The sequence below is a fragment of the Eurosta solidaginis genome, chromosome 2 (genome assembly GCF_040869045.1).
Source record: "Eurosta solidaginis isolate ZX-2024a chromosome 2, ASM4086904v1, whole genome shotgun sequence".
NCBI classification, from domain to species: Eukaryota; Metazoa; Arthropoda; class Insecta; order Diptera; family Tephritidae; genus Eurosta; species Eurosta solidaginis.
Genome location: NC_090320.1, coordinates 85,863,666 through 85,887,381, shown reverse-complemented (window position 1 = coordinate 85,887,381; position 23,716 = coordinate 85,863,666). Strand labels below are relative to the sequence as shown.

At 38.3% G+C, this 23,716-nt stretch overlaps 1 protein-coding gene across 4 annotated transcripts in view; it reads left to right on the top strand.

Moving 5' to 3' along the window:
* Positions 1 to 23,716, top strand: part of IPIP (Inositol phosphatase interacting protein) — a 245,389-nt gene that overhangs the window by 76,972 nt on the left and 144,701 nt on the right. For 2 of the 4 annotated variants that reach the window (XM_067765975.1, XM_067765976.1), the window contains exon 3: positions 1,079 to 1,237. The exons of 1 other annotated variant lie outside the window; for it this stretch is intronic. In XM_067765975.1, the coding sequence (XP_067622076.1) occupies positions 1,079 to 1,237 (159 nt within the window). Of the gene's footprint in view, positions 1 to 1,078; positions 1,238 to 1,304; positions 1,417 to 23,716 lie in introns of those variants that run through there. One more of the 4 variants, XM_067765978.1, reaches the window with a different exon arrangement.

The window sequence follows — 23,716 nt, the reverse complement described above, 5'->3', positions numbered from 1 at the left end:
AAAACCAGGTAACCTAACAGGCTCCTATCGGCCAATATCCCCCCTATCGCCAGCAGCCAAGACACTTGAAGCCGTCCTTATTCCTTATTTTACCGCAAACCTACGGCTTGGCAATCATCAGCATGGTTTCTGAAAATTTCGCAGAATCACCACTGCACTAAACGCCATCAACAAACAGATAATTTTGGACTGAATCAAGAACGCACCACAAAACAGTGATCGTAGCGCTAGACTTATCAGAGGCCTTTGATACAGTCATACACGGCACGTTCTTGCAAGCCTTGTGAGGGGCCACCCCTCCTCCAAGTCTCATAAAGGTGGACTGCAAGTTATCTGTGTGGTCGGCAGGCATCGGTGCAGTTCAGGAACGTAGCATCTAAACCCAGAAGAATTAAACAAGGGGTACCTCAAGATGGTATGATACGCGTCCCCAATATGGTCGCCAAGCATAAAAGAAACACACTGGAGGAAACTACAGGCCTGTTAAAACACCGCGCTTAGAACTGCCACGGGATGTCTTTTTATGTCACCAGGACATCACATGCACAGTGAGAGAATACTAATAAAGGGGAGAAATAAAATGCCCTGAAATCTGGGCGTCCCAACAGACACCTGATTTAAAGGCCCCACCTCTAAAGAACTTAAGAAGTCATCTCCGTAAGCACTATGAAGAAATCCGGTAATTAAGAATTCAGCCGTTTGTAAAAAAGGACCATGACAGGCCCTCAGAAACATCCATAAAAAGGAATCGGACCACTACGCCAGGTATTGCCCGGTGCACCCCGCTGCTAAATACAAATATGCCCCCCTTCATGGGTTGAATTCACTCGCGAATCGACGGATTTAACCAGCTTTTTTCTTTTGGTGTAAATTATTGAAAAGGAGTGAAATTAAAAAATATCAAGTATGTTATATTTTTTGATTTCGAAATAAATATTTTGGCCGCCAGTCTGTTTTAGTTCCACAAACCACCATGTCTGTCAACACTGTTACACTAATTTCGACAAACAGAATAAGACTAAGTGCAAGATATATTTGCTTTTGGCGTTGGTATTAACACTTCTATTATATTTTTTAGAAATGCTTACAGGATCTGCTGCATTACCAAGCGTGTCAGTGCCCAGGCCACCACCCCGCAGACAAAACCCCTTCAATCGACCAGCCCCACCACTACCGGGTATTAACAACACAGGACAATTTATAAACGGCCACTTTGAGTCAACTCAGACGCCAGAAGGTAAATTTAATGACAGTATTAAACATAGACGCATCATACGAAATTTGCACTTTTTTTCCATTAAAAGGTGGCATTCGCATGATTGAATAATTAAATCCTAGAACTTCGTATACTCAGCTGAACAAAGCTCACAAGTTATTATTAATTTTGTCCGAATAACGGTATCTTGTAACGGCATAAACTAAAATAAATGCATAGCGCGATATGCCTCTAAAGAGAACTTAAGCCGAGCTTCTCTTCCAATTTGCGTCGTGCTCCTTTTAATTTTTCTTATAAATTGGCGGAATGGGACCTACATGTTTCACGCCGACTCCAAACGGTAACTGTAGGGTAGATGAGTTTTCATCGAGAAGGTCTTCATGGCAGAAATACACTCGGAGTGTTTGCCAAATCCCTGCCGAGGGGCGACCCCGGTTACAAAAACTTTTTTCTAGTCGAAAAAGTTTGTTTCTAAATTATTGATGTTTCTTTGCCCGGGACTTGAGCCCAGGATCTCCGGTGTGATAGGCGGAGCACGCTACTACCACAGCGGCCGCAACGGCATAAACTAATAGAGTTAAATTAACGGCTTATTATGTATAAAGCAACACGACGCGAGGAGTCACTTTCACCCAAGGGAAACCAAATCCGTATGTTGTTGTTGTTGTTGTTGTAGCGATAAGGTTGCTTCCCGAAGGCTTTGGGGAGTGTTATCGATGTGATGGTCCTTTGCCGGATACAGATCCGGTACGCTCCGGTACCACAGCACCATTAAGGTGCTAGCCAGACCATCTCGAGAACGATTTATGTGGCCACATTAAACCTTCAGGCCATCCCCTCCCTCCCCAACCACAAGTTCCATGAGGAGCTTAGGGTCGCCAGAGCCTCGTCTGTTAGTGAAAATGGCTTCGCCACGGATAGGTGAGGTTGACAATTGGGTTTGGAGAAGCTATATATTGCGCTGGCAACCTGAAGGGTTGCGCTACACAGCCCCTTGAATCTTGTATTTAGTCGCCTCTTACGACAGGCATACCTACCAATGCCGTATCACTCACTTCAGTGACTATCGGTAACTGTAGGTGATTGTCTTATACTGTTTTCACACAGAAACTTAATGATCTCATTTCACCTTCTAATGAAATCGTAAATTTTTTGCTTTCACACAGAAGTAACTGCTCGATTAGTAAGAAGGATTAAATGTCAAGCGAATAAAATGACAATGCTATATGACAGACAATCATGGCGGAACGATACAAGGTGGCAGCATGGTGACATACCTGCAAACAAAAAAAATTCCATGTACTTGTAAATTCGATGGACAAATGTCAAAATCGTACTGCGCCGGTAGTTGATGTATCAAATCAAATAAAAAAGGTTATAATCAGCTGTTCGATGCGGCCACCTTGTATCGTTTCGTCATGCAGACAATGACATTTACTTTGACAAATGACATTTTTAAGCACTGAACACACCAAAAACTAAGAAGCGGAACGCGGCCAACAGAGTTGCATTGTGCTTTCGACTTCATTAGGCATTCGATTAGCTACTAATGAAATAATTATAGATTCGAATTTTGTAGGGAAGATTGAGCTCAATAAGCGTCTTAATGTAGAAAACTGCTTTTATTATTCAATAAGCCGTATGTGTGAAAATAGTATTACGTTGTTTCGTATTATATAGCGACGGAAAGTGTCACGAACACTCATTTTGGCTGTCAAAATATTCACTTGCTTCTGGGTCGCGTTTGCTTCATTCACTTCGTTTTTTTTCTGTCGTTTTTTATGGTTTTTGACCAAAAATTTAGAATCTTAACATTTCGTGAAAAAAAGATTGAAATTTTCCGTAGACAGCCGGTAAAGGTTATATTTAGAGCTTCGTCCAATGTGGATGCATATTTCTTCAAATGTTACAGGAATAAAAAAAAGAGAAACCTATAAAAATTATAGCCAGGGACACAAACTGTTATTCCTTTTGTAATAAAAGTCCTTCAGAAAAAATTACTTCGGGATTTTACATTTTTAGTCCTAAAGAAATTATTAAAACCGGACTTTTATTTTATAAGTCCGAAAATAAAAGTTAAGTTCGGACTTTTATTTTTTAAAGACAGAATAAAAGTCTGGCCTTATAACTATGGAGCGGCTCATCCAAATGAAACAATTTGTTTTCATACATTACAGTATGGCCTAGAAGGTTCAATGTGGTCATATTAAGTCGTTCCCGATATGGTCGGGCTTGTACCTTAATGGTGCTTGTTACCGGAACGTACCGGTTCTATATCAGGCAAAGGACTATCGCCATATCAACATCGATAACACTCCCCGAAACCTTCGGGGAGTTTCTTTATCGCTACAATAATAACAGCAACAACAACAGTTGGTTATGGTTTTTCGATATGTTAGTAGCAATAATTTTAAAGTCTCCTTACAGGTTTTAAATCCAGATATTTACGAGAATGGATTGATAAAAAATTCGTTTTATTTGGATGAACCGTACCTTAGTTGTGGGGCCGTACTTTTTTTCTGGTCTTAAAAAATAAAAGTCCGGACTTAACTTTTATTTTCGGACTTATAAAATAAACGTCCGGATTTTATTATTTTTTTTCGTGGATTTATTTTGAAAGGATGTATGATTTTGAAAAGTTTTTAACCGGACGTTTTCGACTCAACAAAAAAAAAATACCTATTAAAATGAGTCACTGATTATAACTAATAATTATGCTATAGTTTTGTCACTATCTTTCGTCACGATCTTAGTTTGATTTCAAAAACTAATTCTGAGTAATAGGAAAATCAAAATAATAATTTTATTGTGGATTTTTTAATAACTATACCTCCGTGCTACTTTTTTTTTAATTTTCTTATAAATCGGTGATTCCGCTGATTCTCGAACAACGTAGTGAATTATTTCGAGCCTCAAAAGGTGTATCGCAAATTATCTGTATGGTCGGTAAGCATCGGTGCAATTAAGGAACGCAACATCAAAGCCCAGAAGAATTAAACAAGGGGTACCACAGGGTGGTGTCCTATTGTATCCTACGCCGATGACTGCACGATAATGACTACAGGTCCCGGTCCGTCCGTTGCTGAGCTAGGTAATAAAATAAATAACTATCTCCCTGATCTCTCCAGTTTTTTTGCCTCGCAAAACCTGACATTGTGACCGACCAAATCATCGGCGACTTTATTTACAACATGGACACTGCAAATGTCGACCATATTGGACATCCACGTCGATGACATTACGCTACTGACTGTCTTACACCCGAAAATACTGTGTGTGAGATTTGATCAGGATCTGCATTTTCGCGAGCACCAAAAATTCAGAGCCGTAACAAAGTTCGCAAATTTCTTGCCGGCAGCATTTGGGGTGAAGATAAAGAAACGCCCATTACCATTTACAAAGCAATTGGCCGTGGCTTGCATGCTACACGTCCCCGATAAGGCCTTGGGGAGTGTTATCGATATTGATGGTCCTTTGCCGGATGCAGATCCGAGGGTTGCGCTGCACAACCCCTTGAATCAATTTGGTATTTTAGTCGCCTCTTACGACAGGCATACCTACCGCGGGTATATTTTCAACCCCCTAACCCGCTGGGGACTCCCAGATATGGACGCCAAGCCTAACGGATACTCATTGTAAAAAACTACAGACCTGTCATAAGACTGCCCTCATAACCGCTACGGGCTGTCTTCTTATGTCCATCGAACACCACCTTCACAGTGAAGCGAGAGTACTCCCCATTAGGGAAAGAAATGAAATGCTGAACAAAAAGTTTCTGTTGAATACCCAGAAACCTGGGCATCCCAACAGTCATCTGATTGAAGAGGCCTTTCCTCCCAGGTGCTTAAGAAGTCATCTCCGCAAGCATTATGAGGAAATACAACACCTGAGAACACATCCGTATTAAGAAAAAAAAAACTGGTCCTCAGTTATATCTTCAAAAAAGCGTCGGACATCTATGCCAGAAATTTCCCGGCGAACCCAGTTCTAAAAGATATATCCCTTGTACTCGCAGAAGGGGAAAGCACACTCCCTAGGGAGACGGACGTCATTCTAGCTCAACTTCGATCTGGATATTGTAACAGGTTAACCTCTTACCTATCCAGAATCAACCCCAACATACATAATGTATGTCCTGCTTGCAATGTGTACCCACATGACACCAACCATATCTTTAATTGCAATGTGGAACCAACGTCACTCCTCACTCTGGTCCACCCCTGTTGAAACTGCAAGTTTCCTAGGACTCCCGTTAGAGGATATTGATGACAATTTATGAGTGGTCGCATCTATTGGGTGGTGCACATTGAAGCAATTTTATACAGACCAATTCTAAATATTCTCGCGGATTTTTTTATTCCCGCGGAAGAATTCCTCCAATTCTGTTCTCCTAGGGAGAACAATAATTGGAGAACAGGAATTTCGAATTTTCGAAGTCAGCTGTTTTGTCAATTGAAATTTCGTTGCACATTTCTTATTTTGTTTAAAAGATTGAAAAGTTTAATTATTGTTGCAAATTTGTTGGAAATTAAGAAATAAAATATAAACAATGCACAGTATTAATTGCATTTCATGTGATATTCACTGAAATTAGTAATGAATTGGTTCCACAGCAACATCAACAGCGGAACATAAGAAGAAGACGGCCGCATAACACAAATCTGCCGGAGTTGCCTGCTTACGTTCAGCAAAGCAATTTTCTGGCGGCCAAGTTGAGTTGAATTCCTACTTCTTCATATGCCAAAATCTATTTAAGCCTTATTAAAAAATCCTTGCACTATTTCTGGATGGCTGCATCAAATATGTATACCAAGAGCTCTACCGTTGCTTATGATATACTTTTCGACTTAAAATAAATATCGTGGTTGTTGTTGTTGTTGTATTAACAGTGAGAATATTGGGGTAGAATGTAAATACATATGTTAGAACAAGTTTGTACAAATAAGTGTTCTTTCTTAAAAGAACCAATTTCCTTTAACTATTTTGATGCATTCCCTTTAATTTAACTAGTGAAAAAACTCCTATGAAATGGTAGAGAAATCTCCCTCTCCCTCACATTCATAATACCTACTTTTCTCCCATAACCGGTTTCCGCTTTTTAGAACATTGTTCAGAATAGGAGGAAAGGGAGAAGTGAAAAAACTCACAAGGAATTTTTATTTAGAATACGAGGATTGGGAGAAGGGAAAAAACTCGCACGGAATTTTCGTTTAGAATTGGGCTGATAATAAAATTCGATCACAAAATCTTGAAAAAAAATTTTGAAATTTTGTTTGTCGTAAAAAATTTCAGCTTTTATATTATGGAAAAGAACAGTTTAACGTTAAAAACAGTGTAGCGCTAACAAATGCAAGGAGCGTGTGTCTAGGGAAGCTTGAGCGCAGCCCATACGGCCATAGTGGTATGAGCTTCAAGGCGCAACAAAATCCTCAAATCGCTTGCCGGCAGCTCTTGGGTAAAGAGACATTGCTAACAATATACAAAGGCCAACCGCTTATGTGCTACGCATAGCCAGTTTAATTTAAGAACACACACTCGAAAAGGCTGCAAGCCTGCCAAAACACTGCCCTCGGAATGCCACGGAATGTTCCATATTAAATAGTTTATATAAAAGAGCTCAATATAAAAGAGCATATCGAAAAGGTAAACAGCTTTGCTGATTTGCCGGAAACCGACACCCTAGCATTCTTAAAACATTAAACTTAAAAACATTAATATTCAATAATATTGAAATCTTCTAGCACTAGTTTCATTAATTTACAATTGTCAGGGTTCACTGCAATATTGCCAGCTAATTGAAACGATGTTATTCCGAAAAAATTGCACTGCAAAGTTTCCGAAATAACAAAAGTAATAAGTGACTATACTGGGTACGTAATGGGTTTGACAGTCGCAGTGAATACGAATACGTAAGAGGACAAACGCGAATACGTAAGAAGTTATAAAATACGAACTTCTGAGTAAATGTGAATGTGCGTGACTGTGACGCAAACATTCACGGTAACATACATAATGCGGGCCTAAGGCTTGTATTTATGTACATATCAAAATAATAAGAGTGAAAAAAGGAATTCACTAAGCCATATCATTCGTCTGTTATTACGATAACTTGAGTAAATTTTGAGATAATTATTACATCGTTATTTAAAATGAGCAAAGTCTGACGATAACAACACCCACTTGTTATATCATATATACAATTTTGGAAAGCATAAAAACGTGATTATTCAGTAAATGATGCAGCTATCATAAAACAATTCCATGTGGGTATTACGATAGCAGCTCCTAAATAAATTTAAAAAAATTTTTAAAATGTGGCGTGGTCCCGCCTTCCTACTTCGGCTGATGACTACATCTGTGTGTGAGTTATCCCTTCGTTGCCTTGTATGTATGTGGGTAAATGATGATTAATGTGTTTATGTAGCTTTAATGTTTTTGTTATTGTGCATTTATTTAGTGATGTGAAAATTCGCCACACTGCTCTCCACCTAAGTCGGATCGTCCCGATCAGACAAATTTCCTGATCTAAACGCTGCCAGCCTTTCCAAATGAAACACTCTCATTTTGGTTCCTGGTTTGTAAATGATTTGTATACGGTAAACTACATCGTGGATCCGTTTTACAACTTTGTATGGGCCTTCCCAATTGCAATTTCGGGGACAAACCTTTTTTCGTTGTGGGTTGTATAACAGCACCAAATCTCCTTCCTGAAAACCTTCTGAATTAATTGCTTTATCGTACCTGGCTTTCATCATGTCACTCATAATCTTCGTTCGTTGTCTTACAAGATCGTGTATTTCTGTCATCTTGACTTTGCCGGTGCTCGAAACATGGTCATATTCAGCACGAGGTTCATGCATAAAAAGATACATCAAGCTACATGGCTGTCTCCTGATCGAAATACTCGCAATCAGATCGATCACGTTGTGATAGACGGACGGCATGCCTCCAGTGTTTTAGATGTGCGCACGATCCGAGGACCTAACATCGACTCGGACCATTATCTCTTTGCAGCCAAAATACGCACCCGCCTCAACGCGGCTAAAACCAAGGAACAAAAAACACAAGGGAAGCTAGACGTCGAAAAGCTTAAATCACAACAGACTGCCAATGATTTCGCAACACGACTCTCACACCTGCTCTCTGAGAGCACAACTCATCCTGAAGGAATACAGGAGCAATGGGAGCATATTTCCAAAGCACTTCGTACTGCCGACGAGGAAAAAATTGGTTACCGGCGACCACCAAAAAACAACTGGTACGATGAAGAACGCCGCGTTGCAACTGAAAGAAAAGACGCTGCCTACAGGGCTACGTTAAAAGCGAGCGCGACAAGAGGAGTGTGTGAACGCTATCGTGAGTTGAAAAAGGAAGCGAGACGCCTTTTCAGGAAGAAAAAAGCAGAAGCAGAAAGGCGTGAGTGCGAGGAGCTTGAGCTGCTAGCCACCAGGAATATCGCCCGAAAATTTTACCAAAAAATACGGCGACAGACGGAAGGTTTTAAGACCGGGGCAAACTCCTGTAGGAACGAAAATGGCGACCTTGTAACTGATGTCCAGAGAGTACTTAGATTATGGAGGGAACACTTCTCTATTCTCCTAAATGGAGGCAGCAATTTAGCGCACAGAGATGAAGAACCCGATCCCGCAATCGATGATGATAGAATATATGTCCCCCGCCCGATTATGACGAAGTTAGAATAGCAATAATCAGATTGAAAAACAACAAGGCCGTGGGCGCTGATGGATTGCCTGCGGAGCTATTCAAGTACGGCCGCGAGGAGTTGGTAAGGCGCATGCAGCAGCTTCTTAGCAAAATATTTGCAGAAGAGTGCATGCCCGACGGTTGGAATCTAAGTGTTCTTTGCCCAGTCCACAAGAAGGGGGATACTGCAAAATGCACCAACTATCGTGGAATCAGCCTTCTCAATATCGCATATAAGGTCCTTTCAAGTGTATTGTGCGTAAGATTGAAGCCCACCGTGAATCGGCTGATTGGACCTTATCAGTGCGGCTTCAGACCTGGTAAATCTACCATCGACCAGATTTTCACAATGCGCCAAATCTTGGAAAAAACCCGTGAAAAAAGAATCGACACACATCACCTCTTCGTCGACTTTAAAGCCGCCTTCGACTGCACGGAAAGGAGCTGCCTATATGCCGCTATGTCTGAATTTGGTTTCCCAGCAAAACTTATACGGCTGTACAAAATGACGTTGAGCAACACCATCAGCTCAGTCAGAATTGGGAAGGACCTCTCCGAGCCGTTCGAAACTAAACGAGGTTTCAGACAGGGTGACCCCCGAGTCCGATTTCTTTAATTTGATGCTGGAGAAAATTATACTAGCTGCAGAACTTAACTGCACTGGAACAATATACTATAAAAGCGTGCAATTACTGGCATATGCTGATGACATTGATATCATCGGCCTAAACACCCGCGCTGTTAGCTCTGCTTACTCCAAACTGGAAAAAGAAGCGGTAAAGATGGGTTTGATGGTGAATGAGGACAAAACGAAGTACCTGCTGTCATCCAGCAAAGAGTCAGCGCATATGCGCCTTGGCAACCACGCTACTGTTGGCAGCCATAATTTCGAAATAGTAAAAGACTTCGTTTATTTGGGAACCAGTATCAACACTAGCAACAACATCAGCACTGAAATCCACTGAAGAATCAATCTTGCCAATAAATGCTACTTTGGACTAGGTAGGCAATTGAAAAGTAAAGTCCTCTCTCGGCGAACGAAAATCATACTCTAAAATTCACTTATCGTACCCGTCCTGCTATATGGGGCAGAAGCATGGACCAAGACAACAGCAGATGAAACGGCTTTGGGAGTGTTCGAGAGAAAAGTTCTTCGAAAGATTTATGGACCTCTACGCGTTGGCGATGGCGAGTATCGAAGAAGATTTAGTGATGAGCTGTACGCAGACATCAACATAGTCCAGCGAATTAAAACGCAGCGGTTGCGCTGGCTAGGCCATGTTATGTGAATGAAAGATGATGCTACGGCCAAGAAAGTGTTTCTATCGGAACCCGCCTATGGAAGTAGAGGGCGGCCCCCACTCCGTTGAAAGGACCAGGTGGAAAACGAATTAAACTCCCTTGGTGTGACCAATTGGCGGCGGTTGGCGAAGCGAAGGAGCGACTGGCGCGCCTTGTTGGAAGGCCATAACCGTTTAGACGGTTAAGCGCCAATTAAGTAAGGTCCTAGGTACTAGTCATCACACTCCTCATCAATCTAGGGCGTTGATCAGACAATTAAATAAAAGCGTTGGACGCGTCAAATTTCTATTAATAGTTTATATAAGACCAACTGAACCTTAATAAGGTTATGCTACGCCTTACATTTTTAGAAATTTCACGCGCCCAACGCTTTTATTTAATTGTCTGACCAACGCCCTAGATTGATGAGGAGTGTGATGACTAGTACCTAGGACCTACCTAATTATTTTCTAGCTTTTAGTATTATTATTACTACATGTAAGTATTGTTTTCAATAAAACCGTTTAACTTAAATTTCTTTATATTGTCACGGATATTAGCATCACTAAGCTATACCATCGCTAAGGCGATGCTAAGGTCATGCTAAGCGATATTTACGTCAATAATCAAATCATGTATACACATATATAAGGCAGCTGAGAGATGTCACACACAGATGCATTTACTTATACGCCTATGTGTGCGCGAGAGACTGTAAAGTACAAACATTCACATCAATAATTCAATCATTATGTATCTACATAAACGAATAAATAATTGCGTCTACACATATGTACTATGTACGTATACGAGCAGCGGAGAGTCAATGCGCAAACACATGCAGATATCTGAGATACTCCTATAAGTATGCAATGAGAAAAACTATAAAATTGTGCAATTGTAGTTACAGCTGAGATGTTTGAGATCTAATGGACTAGTAGATTCTGGAAGCGCCTAGAAGATGCGAATGTTAAAATCAAAGAGTATAAAAGGCGACAGATGTAGAGGCGCTGGAATTCAGTTTGATTTGAGTTGTCAAGCAGTTTCGATTAAGACGATATCTAGCGAGCAATAGCAGTATTATTTTGAAAGAGTTTCATTTGGGCTATCAATCAGTTTGGTTATTAAGCAAGCTAATCGTTGCAAAGTATAAGTGTATTGTGAAGTACTTCAATAAAGGCCATTTTTCCATTATTCAATATTGGAGTTATTTATTCAACAGTTTAGTGATACGAACTTAGCAAAAGGGCAAATAAGAGGATTTGCAAGTAAATTCGTTACAATGGTGTCAGAAGAGGAATTGTTGAATACATTCCGAAGATTGGGAATACAACTTGGACATGGCAAAGTTCTGTGAATTGAAGATCCAGCAACTGAAAAAGGAGTTGGAGAACCGTGGATTAAATACAACCGGCAATAAGATCGAACTTCAAGCACTGCTACGAGAGGTAATGGAGTCGCAAGGAATTGATGTGGACGAGTTTGTCTTTTATCCTAATGGGGACGAAACAACAACCAAAATTGAAGAGAAAACGAAACATCGCAGACAGTTACGAGCACAGACTTGAACATGATATTGGCTGCAATATCTGCACAAACATCGACAGTAGCATCAATGTCGTCGCAATTGGCATCCCAACTGGAAGCGCAAGAGGCACGTATAACAGAAATGTCATCACAAATATCCACAAATATGTCATCACAACTGGAAGCGCAGGAGACACGCATAACATCGAAGATTGAAGCACAGGAAACACAAATTTCTTCACAACTGGAAGGCCAGAAGACGTATATGGTATCCCAACTGGAATCGCAGGAAACCCGTATAACATCACAATTGGAAGAACAGAAGACATATTTGGCATCTCAACTGGAAGCGCAAGAGGCACGTATATCTGAAATGTCGGCACGAATTTCGGAACAGGTATCATCGCAGCTCTTTGTGAAACTGGAAGAGCAGGATGCAAAAATTTTACAACTCGAGGACAAAATTGATGCCGAAATAAAAGCGTTAAAAGGTCGTATGGAGCAGTTACAACTAAACCGCCCAGCTGTTTCAGCAAGCAATCCAAAGGTAAAAACACCATCATTTGACGGTTCTGTTCCTTTCCAGGTCTTTAAGCTACAGTTTGAGAAGACCGCAGCAGTGAACAACTGTAATGCGGAAGATAAAGTTGCTGCACTGTTCGTGGCATTAAAGGGGCCAGCAGCGGAAATCCTACAGACGATTCCCGAAGGAGAGCGGAACAATTGTGAAGCATTGAGGGCTGCTGTAGAACGACGTTATGGAAGCGAGCATAGAAAACAGATATTCCAAATTGAGTTGCAAAACCGCTACCAAAAAGCAAATGAGACATTGCAGGAGTTTGTTTCAGATATTGAAAGATGGGCTCATCTTGCAAATGCGAAGGCACCCGTGGAATACACTGAAAGGGTAAAAATCCAGAGTTTCATAAATGGCATACGGGACGTGGAAACGAAACAAGCTACATACGCAAACCCAAAGATGACATTTGCTGAAACGGTATCACATGCATTGACTCAGGAAACGGCCTCACTATTGAGTAAACCAGCATACAAAGCTCATCGTGTGGAAGTGGAAAGACCAGATTGGTTTAAAGTCGGCTTTTTATTTCCAACCATTTTCGGTGTGGGATATACTCACGCTTGTGGGTACGCAGCCCACTGTACACATCCGCACACACAGTTCCTTAGGTTTCTTTTGTTTTTTCCAAATAAGTACAATTATTCAAGTTTTCTTTCAAACACAGTATATTTAAACAAATTATCTTTCCACATCTTCAGTTCTACTTAGGTTATGTTAATCCCTAATTTTAATTTAAGTTCTACACTGTACTTTGTCTTTTAAATTAGTTTTTACATTTACAACTTTTTGCTTTTAGTTTTTTAGCATATCATACAACACTCTTTGGTTTCAATTTCAATTTGCTTAGCTTTTTTGTTCTTTAACTTTTTAGCCACGACCGGTCACTACAATGTGTGAAAACGAAATCATTCGTTCGTTCGTTTTTACCCACGCTCAGCGGCCATCATTTTTATTGCTGAGTCAATTGGTCCTGCTGAGTGCAATTGGCATTGCTGTTCAGCAACAGCTGACGGCGATGCCACTTGCACGCAGGGGTGTGTTTTGTTACGTAAAGGCGGGTAACGCAGTGCGGTTATACCACACTTCCTTAGGAAAAGAAGAATCTGACAAGTTGATCAGATTTGTCATATTCTTCTTGTTCTCATGACTTTCAAATTGTTTTGGTTGAATGAATGTATGATATTAGGGTGTCCTCCTTTTTTTTCTCATTCATTCAATGAGAACAATTTTTTCTTTTACATATGAAATTTTGTTAACATTAATTCAATTACTTACATGTAATTTGTTTTCTAATTTCTATTGCACTAAATTAATGTATTATATATATTTATTACAAATAGTGCGTGCATATTAATATCTGGTTTAATTTACATGCAAATTGAAATTTTTGTTTTCGTATATTAATATAAATTTTAATTTGAAATTTCATGCTTCAATAACAGAGCAGTGAAAATTTAAAATTAATTACAAGCTAGTTTGTAAATTTGTATGAGAAAAAAATTTTTAGTTTACCTTATTGATTCGGTTTTTGTGAACGGTTTTTTCCTATTTATTTACTTCATCAAAAACCGTGACATTAACTCCATCAATTTTTGTGACTATATATGGTCCTTGGTAAATGCTTCCATGTTTATTTCTAGGTTCTTTTTGTATTACTACCTTATCGTTTATATTAATTGCTAACGGACGCGCCCTCTTATCATGTATATCCTTATTTTTAATTTTATGTTTATTAATTAAATCTTTTGCTAATTTATGCGTTTTTTGTAGTCTATATTTTACTTCTTTTGCATAATTTTTAACATTGTAAATTGGATCGATTTGTTCCTTTTGAACTTCATTTGGTAAGGTAACATTTCTACCGAAAACTAATTCGTATGGAGTACATCCATTATCAAAAACTGTACTAGGAGTTGTATTATGCAAAAATGTAAAATATTTCAAATAAACGTCCCATTCGGGGAAGTTATCATTTAGAAAAGCTCGTAAATATTCATTAAACACCCGATGATTTCTTTCAATTGTACCTAGGGTTTCATGATGGTAAGCTGTAGAAAAATTATGTTCGATTTTTAGGAGTTTAGTTAATTCAGAGAAAATTTCATTTTTATATTCGGTTCCTAAATCGGTTTTAATTGATTTCATTATGACATAAATGAGGATGAAGCCACCGTGGTGTGATGGTAGCGTGCTCCGCCTATCACATCGTATGCCCTGGGTTCAACTCCCGGGCAAAGCAACATCAAAATTTTAGAAATAAGATTTTTCAATTAGAAGAAAATTTGTCTAACCGGGGTCGCCCCTCGGCAGTGTCTGGCAAGCGCTCCGATTGTATTTCTGCCATGAAAAGCTCCCAGTGAAAACTCATCTGCCTTGCAGATGCCGTTCGGAGTCGGCATAAAACATGTAGGTCCCGTCCGGCCAATTTGTAGGGAAACATCAAGAGGAGCACGACGCAAATTGGAAGAGAAGCTCGGCCTTAGATCTCTTCGGAGGTTATCGCGCCTTACATTTATTTTTTTTTTTAATTGTTTTTGCTGTCTTATCAGGGATTACTAGGTATTTGCTTAAGTCGCACATAATGGTAACTGCGAATCTATTCCCATTATTCGACTCAGGCAAAGGTCCTATTGTATCTATAACTACGACATCGAAAGGTTTGCAGGGTGTTGGTGTAAGCACCAAATTTTCTTTGGTTTTTGGCTTGACTTTATTCAAAAGGCATTTTTTGCAATTTTTGACGTATTTGACAATATCACGGGTCATACCTTTACAATAATATTTTGTACGTATTTTTGCGTAAAGCTTTTTATTTCCGCAGTGACCTCCTGATATCGGGTCATTGTGGTAAATTTCCATTAGTTTAAGTTTCTTGTCGTTGTCCGTAACTGTTTCGACAGGTTCTATTAATAGTATTTGTAAATTTTTTAAAATTGAATTCCCTGTACTTTTAAAATTTGAAATAGAAAAATATTTAAATAACTGATCATCTTTTTGCCATTCTGCTTGCTTAATGTTGTGTTTACCAGCTTCTGGGAAGGCCCACACAAAGTTGTAAAACGGATCAACGATGTAGTGTAGTATACACATATATAAGGCAGCCGAGAGATGCCACACACAGATGCATTTACTTATACGCCTATGTGTGCGCGAGAGACTGTAAACTACAAACATTCACATCAATAATTCAATCATTATGTATCTACATAAACGAATAAATAATTGCGTCTACACATATGTACCATGTACGTATACGAGCAGCGGAGAGTCAATGCGCAAACACATGCATATATCTGAGATACTTCTATAAGTATGCAATGAGAAAAACTATAAAATTGTGCAATTGTAGTTACAGCTGAGATGTTTGAGAGCTAATGGACTAGTAGATTCTGGAAGCGCCTAGAAGATGCGAATGTTAAAATCAAAGAGTATAAAAGGCGATAGATGTAGAGGCGCTGGAATTCAGGTTGATTTGATTTGTCAAGCAGTTTCGATTAAGACGATATCTAGCGAGCAATAGCAGTATTATTTTGAAAAAGTTTCCTTTGAGCTATCAATCAGTTTGGTTATTAAGCAAGCTAATCGTTGCAAAGTATAAGTGTATTGTGAAGTACTTCAATAAAGGCCATTTTTCCATTATTCAATATTGGAGTTATTTATTCAACAGTTTAGTGATACGAACTTAGCAAAAGGGCAAATAAGAGGATTTGCAAGTAAATTCGTTACAATATTAATTAGTGTTGGCAGAGTGAAAGCAATGACGTTGTAATTCAATGTGTGGTTTATTCGGAACTGAAGAAATGTTTAGTTAACAATAATGAGAGTGATCAATATGATGTGTAACTGGAGTTACACTGAGAGAAATATGTTGTATTGGATTTTAACACGACTCCTCAATACAATATATAATTTTTAATTATAAAAAATGTTATTAAAATAAAATGTGTTTTAGTAAATACCCATTTGTCTAACAAATTGTTCATGTTTGATTCTCTTTAAGTTTTTAGTTAATACATCTGCAATCATATTGTGAGTACAAACAAATTTGAAATTTATTTTATTCTCTTTGTACATGCCGCGAATGTGGTGATATCTAACATCAATATGTTTGCTTCTTGCGTGGTATGTAGGGTTCCGAACAAGATTCTGCGCACTTTGGTTGTCACAGTTGATGGTCAATGGTTCAGATAGTGCAAAGCCTGTCTCACTTAGCAGTTTACGTAAATACTCGGCCTCTTTCGCCGCTGTAGATAACCCCACATATTCGGCCTCAGTGCAACTATATTTTGTTTTTGCGATTGCCACGAAAATACACAACTCGCAGCGACAAACGCATACCCAGTGAAGGATTTTCGATCGGTGTTATCACCAGCTGAATCAGCATCGACAAAACCCTCGAAGTACCAGATTTTTTATAGTGCAGCTTATAAGATACCGTCTGCTTCAAATATCGTAAAATATGTTTAAATGCTGCTTCATGTTCACTATCAGGATCCACGTTGCGCTGAGATAGTCTTGTTACCGAGTGTAAAATATCCGGTCTCCTTGATAATGCCAAATACATGAGAGCACCCAATAACGACTGGTACTTGGTAGCATCGGCTTTTCTGCAAGACGCGCTCTTGCAGTGTACTTGGAAATTCGGAGGTAATGGTGTTGAAGTTGTCCTGCAACTTTCCATATCGTACTGTTTCCGCAACGATTCAATATACTGACGTTGACACAAAGTTACAGCCTCTTTGGTGCCTTCTCACTCAACTTCTATGTCCAAAAAATGCTTTAAAGGGCCACCATCTACCACCTCAAAATGCTCAGAAATTTGTGCTTTTATATCATCGAGTTCTTGTCTGGAAGAGCTTGCAAACAATATGTCATCAACGTAAATGGCAATGATATTATAGGTTTTAGTTCCATGCTTAGTGTATACACATGGTTCGGTCTCACCTGGCTTAAATCCCATTGTGCGAAGTACACCGTCGAGGTGTTTATTCCACTCACGACCGCTTTGCTTCAAACCGTACAATGCTTTGTGTAACTTGCGCACATGCTGAGGAAACTCTTCATTAATAAAACCCTCTGGTTGCTGCATGTAAAAGGCTCACTCAGTTCGCCATTTAAATATGCTGAACACACGTCCATCTGATCAAGGTACAGCTCGTATTCTGTTGCCAAAGCAATAATCAATCTGATATTGGCGTATCGAACCACCGGAGAAAATGTCTCGCTAAAGTTCACCTTCCACCTAGCTACACCCCTTTGCCACTAACCGAGATTTAAACCTTTCAAGGTCGCCATCTTTATTTTTTTATATTAAAAACCCAACGACATCCAATCGCATTTTGCCCTTCTGGCAGCTCAACCAGAGACCAAGTTTTATTTGCAACTAATGCTTTATACTCCTTATTCATATATGCTCTCCATTGGTCAGCATCTATGCCGTTTCACTTACCGTATCTGCTTTGACGTCTTTTTGCATTAGAACACCTACTGTATTATACCGCTTTCTTGGACGCTCTGGTTTACCCGTGCGTTCTAATCTAGGCCTTCCCGGAGCTCCGTTGTCATTTTTTACAAACACATCATCGTCATCATCGCGCAAGTCAACTTTCGCATTTATGGAATTTTCTTCTGCCTTCACTGTACTAATTTTGTCTTGAGTTGTAGTTTGTTCTGGTTTTTGTTCTTCATGCGGCTGTTTTTCCTCGTATTGTTGTTGTGCTTTTGCTGTTGCTCAAGCTCACAGCTTACCAAGTTATACGACTATTCCAGCATATGCTCGAGGAAAACTACGGCTCTACTAATGATAACCTTCTTAGTGCTACTTTCAACTAACCGATACGCTTTGGACTGATCTGAGTAGCCAACAAAAATCATCTCTTTTCCCTTTGGTCGAAATTTGTGCTTCTGAGTTTTATCTAGGGATATAGCCTGTGAACTGAAGATTCTGAAATATGACACTGATGGCCTTCTCTTGTACCATATCTCAAATGGTGTTTTATCTACTAAAGTTTTTGCCACTGACCTATTACGTATCTATGCTGCCGTCGTGTTGGCTTCAGCCCAAAATGCTTCGCCCAATCCCGAATACACCAGCATACTTCTTGCCATTTCCACCAAGGTTCTATTCACACGCTCTGCTACGCCGTTTTGTTGCGGCGTATATGGTACGGTGGTTTGGCGCTTTATGCCATTCTCAGTTAAATACTTATCAAAGGCTTGGTTCACTTATTCTCGCCCATTATCAGTGCTTTCAGTTTCGAGCTCTACAGCCACTTTAAATGATTTAAACGCTTCAAAAACATCCGCTTTACTCTTTAATAAACGCACATGTATGTATCGCGACTTGTCGTCTATAAAAGTAACAAAATATTGGTAGCCACCAAATGGTTTTTTACTCATGGGGCCACAAACATCGCTGTGAATAATATTTAATAGCTTATCGGCTTTATACTCGCACAACGCCAATGGTTTTACACATATTTTACTTTCAGCACAAGTTTTACATAGATTACTGTTGTTGCATTTACTTAAATTAAGACCATGTACAATGTGTTTATTCGACATCTCTTTCAGAGCTGCTTTGTGTAAATGACCAAACCAATTATGCCATTTCATCACATAGTTTTCTCTGTTTTTTACGGAATTACATTTATTCTTATTATCTATTCAAAAATGGAGAGGTAATTTATTCGATTTGCTTTGAGTAAAACACATCCACTTTCGTTTCTTATAACCGCACCAGAATTAAAGAATTGCACTTTGCTTTTGCCTGATGTAATGCGACTAACAGACAAAAAATTATGCTGGAGCGCCGGTATATAAAGTACGTTCTCTGCTGTTATTGTTGTTGCGCCAACCTTTATACGTATATCACCGTGACCGCCCGCTTCAACTATGTTTTTGTCGGCTAACCAAACCGTTTCGGAGGTGGCTGAAAAAGAAGTGAAAAGCTGTCTCTCACAACACATGTGTGTTGTTGCTCCACTGTCTAAGCACCACGAACTTCGCTTCAAATTAAAACAGCAGTGGAAGCGTGCTGGGCTCATAACCATTTGTTGGCAGAGTAAAAGCATTGACGTTGTAATTCAATGTGTGGTTTATTCGGAACTGAAGAAATGTTTAGTTAACAATAGCGAGAGTGATCAATATGACTGGAGTTACACTGAGAGAAATATGCTGTATTGGATTTTAACAATTAGCTTAAAAATACAGAATGCTCATAGCTGAAAATACACTTAGCCTGTACCTAGAATATATATGTGAATATAAGAAAACTGGAATAAATCTCCATGTTTAAATTTTCGAAAAGAGTTTAAGCCGAGCTTCTATTTCAATTTACGTCGTGCTGCCTTTAATTGTTCCTACAAATTAGAGGACTGGCCTACATGTTTCACGCCAACAACGACATTTGGAATTTTCACCGAGAAACTTTCCATTGCAGAAATGCACTCAAAATCACTGTCGACGAGCGCCCACTTAGGAAAAGTTCTCTTATTGAGAAAACTTGTTTCTAAATTTTTGATGTTGCTTTCCCCGGGATTTTCGGTGTGGTAGGCCGAGCACGTTACGCTATATAGCATAAGGAAAATCGAAACTTGAAAACTGAATTTCCTTCGTGCCCAAAACAAACATTTTTTTCGAATAAACGCATTTAATTTTTTTTTGTTATTTTAACTGACTGACTAGTGTCCCGTACAGATGAATGCTTTTTTCGATTTTTCACACACGTATACAAATCTTTCAAGAACAGGTTTCTATTTTTAATTATGCATCACACAATATAAATGCACTCAATACTTTGTCTGATAAAATTAAAATTTTGCTTTAATTAAAGTCTAAAAATAAACAAATGTGCCGTACCAACCAGGGTCAATTATTGTTAAGAGCGGGTGGAACATTATCATCTTCGCTGGGTGCTTCAAAGCTGCCTCCGTTTAAGAGGACACAGACGACTTCCCTCTACATTCAACGCACTCTCTCACTCACTCTATCCTATACTCTGTGCCAGATTTTTCAATCAAGTGGCAGTGATGTAGCTTTATGGATCTTTGATTGAATTATTTATATAGTAATAATATTACCGTAAATTACAAATATTTATGAAGAATTACAAAATGATAAGCTAGATTATGTTATGTCTCGTAAATACTGGATACATTTCATTTAAACAATTCAGACGTCACTGGATTGATTGCCCAGGGCAAAGGCAGGCCAAACTGTTTATACTTCCGGCAACAAAAGTATCATCCAAACTCATTAACCTAAGCAGGGAGGACCTAAGAACTCTTACTGTTCTTCTTCAACGGTAGCAAATTACCATGGTGAGATATCTTTAAGTTATATATATGTGACAAGTTGCAATTCTTCATTTCATATTTGCCAAAAATATGCATTTAAATATATTTTGCTAGAATTTGCCACGGTGCCCTGATATTGCATTTCAATTTTATTAGCGTGTGTGAAATTAAGAAAATTAAGTCGAATCATGTGTAAGACTATTAACTTTAATGTTCTCCTTTAAAGCTTTAATAGAATATGAGTAAGTAGAGTACTATTACCCCAACCCTACTAAAAAATGTCCCTATTGTAATGCGGAGTTGTTACCTGCTCCATATGACCATATATATGTGTACCTTTCACGCATTCCACAGTTTCTTTTATGTCCACTGGTCGAGGCGTGTGCACTGGCTCATGCCCGGAGCTTCAGTTTCGTGGGATCTTTTTAACGCCCAATGAACCAAACTGCGAAAATATGACCTGAGCAGATAAAAAGTATATTTACTTGCGCACTAGAAAATAACCTCTCCAAATCTATACCCCTTTATAAGCCAACTTACTGCTATTATCACAGCCACTTAACCAAGCAGCATTATAGTCGATGTTATCAGCTGCTCTTAATCCGCCCTTCCATGGCTTTTTCGCTGTTATAAAGCCCCTTTTTGTATTACCTACCTCCCCTCAGATATCAGACCAAATTAGTAACGAAAATTAAGATTCCATATTGATTACAATATTTATTTAAAACATTTCAATCCATTTTGATAAAAAAAAGTAAATAAAAATTTAATTTCCCAATATAAATTTATATATAAGCATACTAAAAAAATATCTTAAGCAGTTAGAAACAAAACGAATCACCCTACTGTTTCTACATAGCAAAATCTTGACCTATCCTAACTTTAAATAGTGCAATGGAACCTTGACCTATATTTTTAAGAAAAATATATATATATATATAAATGTACCTATGTACAGGTAGGTATACGCATTTAAAGCAAAAGAAAATTACTTATTTATATATATATATATGTAAGTACGTAGCACATGCCCATTGAAGAATTAAAAAAAAGGTATACTAGAAAACTCAACAGCAATAAAAACAAAATTAACCAAACCAACATACATATATACGTATGTAATATTGTATGAATATGCGAGTAGGTATGTGCGTACATATATATGTTTGTCAGCCTGTGCATACCAAAATATAAAAATTTATCAAAATGAAAAAAAAATTTTATTAAACTTATTATTGATTCCACTTACATTGGTGCTTCATTATAGTGATTTGCGCCGGATCAAAGATTTATCCAAATCTGCATATTTATACATATCTCGACGCGTCGAAGGCCTCCTCGCTCGATGATATTATCTGCATCACTCTATAACTATGATCCAAGATATGCTTTCGCACAATTAACTAAAGGTTTTAGGTGTTATCATGCATTGGATCAAAAAAAAATATTATTATTCAGCAACGTGCTAAGTAGAAACAAAAAAAGTTGTCTTTAGTTTTACACACATGGTAAACATTTATGGAACTCTTGTTTTCCTTAGTTTTTCCGAATTTGAAAATGTCTCTTATTTTCTTTGTTTTTGAATGCAACCCGACTCTAGGAAATTTAAAAAAAAAAAACTTTATTAATACACTTTATTTCACTGTGCACATGAAGGTGCACATATGTATATGCATATAAACGCAAAAAACTATAAAAAAAAGGTATTTTCTACCAAAGTTATAAGCTGCAATGGAGATCCGTATCTACGGCTGGAACGTATGGTGATTGTAAAAAAAACAGAAGACTTTATGTTTTTTATGAAGAGACTTTGTACTTTATATTTTGAACACTTTTAATTAAAACTATTATATTTTCTTTTCACTGATTAAATGTTCACTTGTCGGCTGCTGATGTAGGAAAGAAGGAAGTATTTTTTGGTGGATATTAGCTTAGGCCGGAGCAATCATATGGGAAGCTTCGATATATATCGTTCTGCCTTCTTTTCTTTTATCGAAAAACATCTGGTTATGTACTAAGCCATGGGATATGAATCAGGTGTGTTTATTTGTATTGCGGACAGTGGTGGCAAAAAAAAAATATGCAAAAGATTTTAAGGAGTAGTTTAAAAAAAATATTTATATAGGTACGTAAGTAGAATTGAGGGAAAGGACATCTGAATATATGTTGAGCCATGTACCACAGTACAGAGTGAAATACCTTTCGTTTGATGCCCATATCGGCATATGTCATGCAATTTTTTTTTTTAATTTCGAATAGGTGGCAACCTGGTGAAACAATCTGAGTGGCAACACCTAGGTAGAAAATCTTAGAAGGTGATACATTATCTCTGTGCCAAATTTCTTTTAAATCGGTTGAGCCGTTCCCGAGATCGTTCGGTTATACAAACATACAAATATACAAGAATCGCTCGTTTAAAGTTATAAGATTATGAACAGTAGCGCACCTAGCACAGATCCCTGAGGGACGCGTGTGTTCACACATAGATATTCGGACACAGCGTTATTTATTTTATTTCTTTGACTTCTTCCATCTAAATAGGTCTTTTATACCGTACTTTTCAAGTTAAGAATATATCGGTCTATAGTTTCAAATGCACGCTTAAAGTCTAGAAAAATAGCCATGATTTTTTTATTTTCTACTGTTTTCCACTCATTCACAACGTAGTTGACTGTACTTTCACATGAGTAATTTTTCCTAAACCCCGATTGGTATTTCATAAGCAAATTATTGTTTTCGAAATATTCTTCTAATTGCACTTTAACAACTTTTTCTAAAATTTTTTCCAATGTTTTGAGTGTGTTTATAGGCCGGAATTCATTACATTTAACGCTTTTGTTTACTTTTTCAACAGGCGCTCTCATTGTATCTTTCAAGCTATTGGGGAATACTCTGCTCGTAAGTGATTCATTAACTAATTCTGTCAGAGGTACCTCAATAGCACTCCAATTATCCAATATCATTTTAGGGCTAATTTTTTCATAATCCGATTTGTTTTTCCTCTTAGTGTATATTTTCCTTAGTTCTTACCGATTTGTCATGCGAAACTTGAAAGTATACGGTGCATTTTCTATTAGAATTTTTTATTGCACATTTTCTATAGAGTTTCTT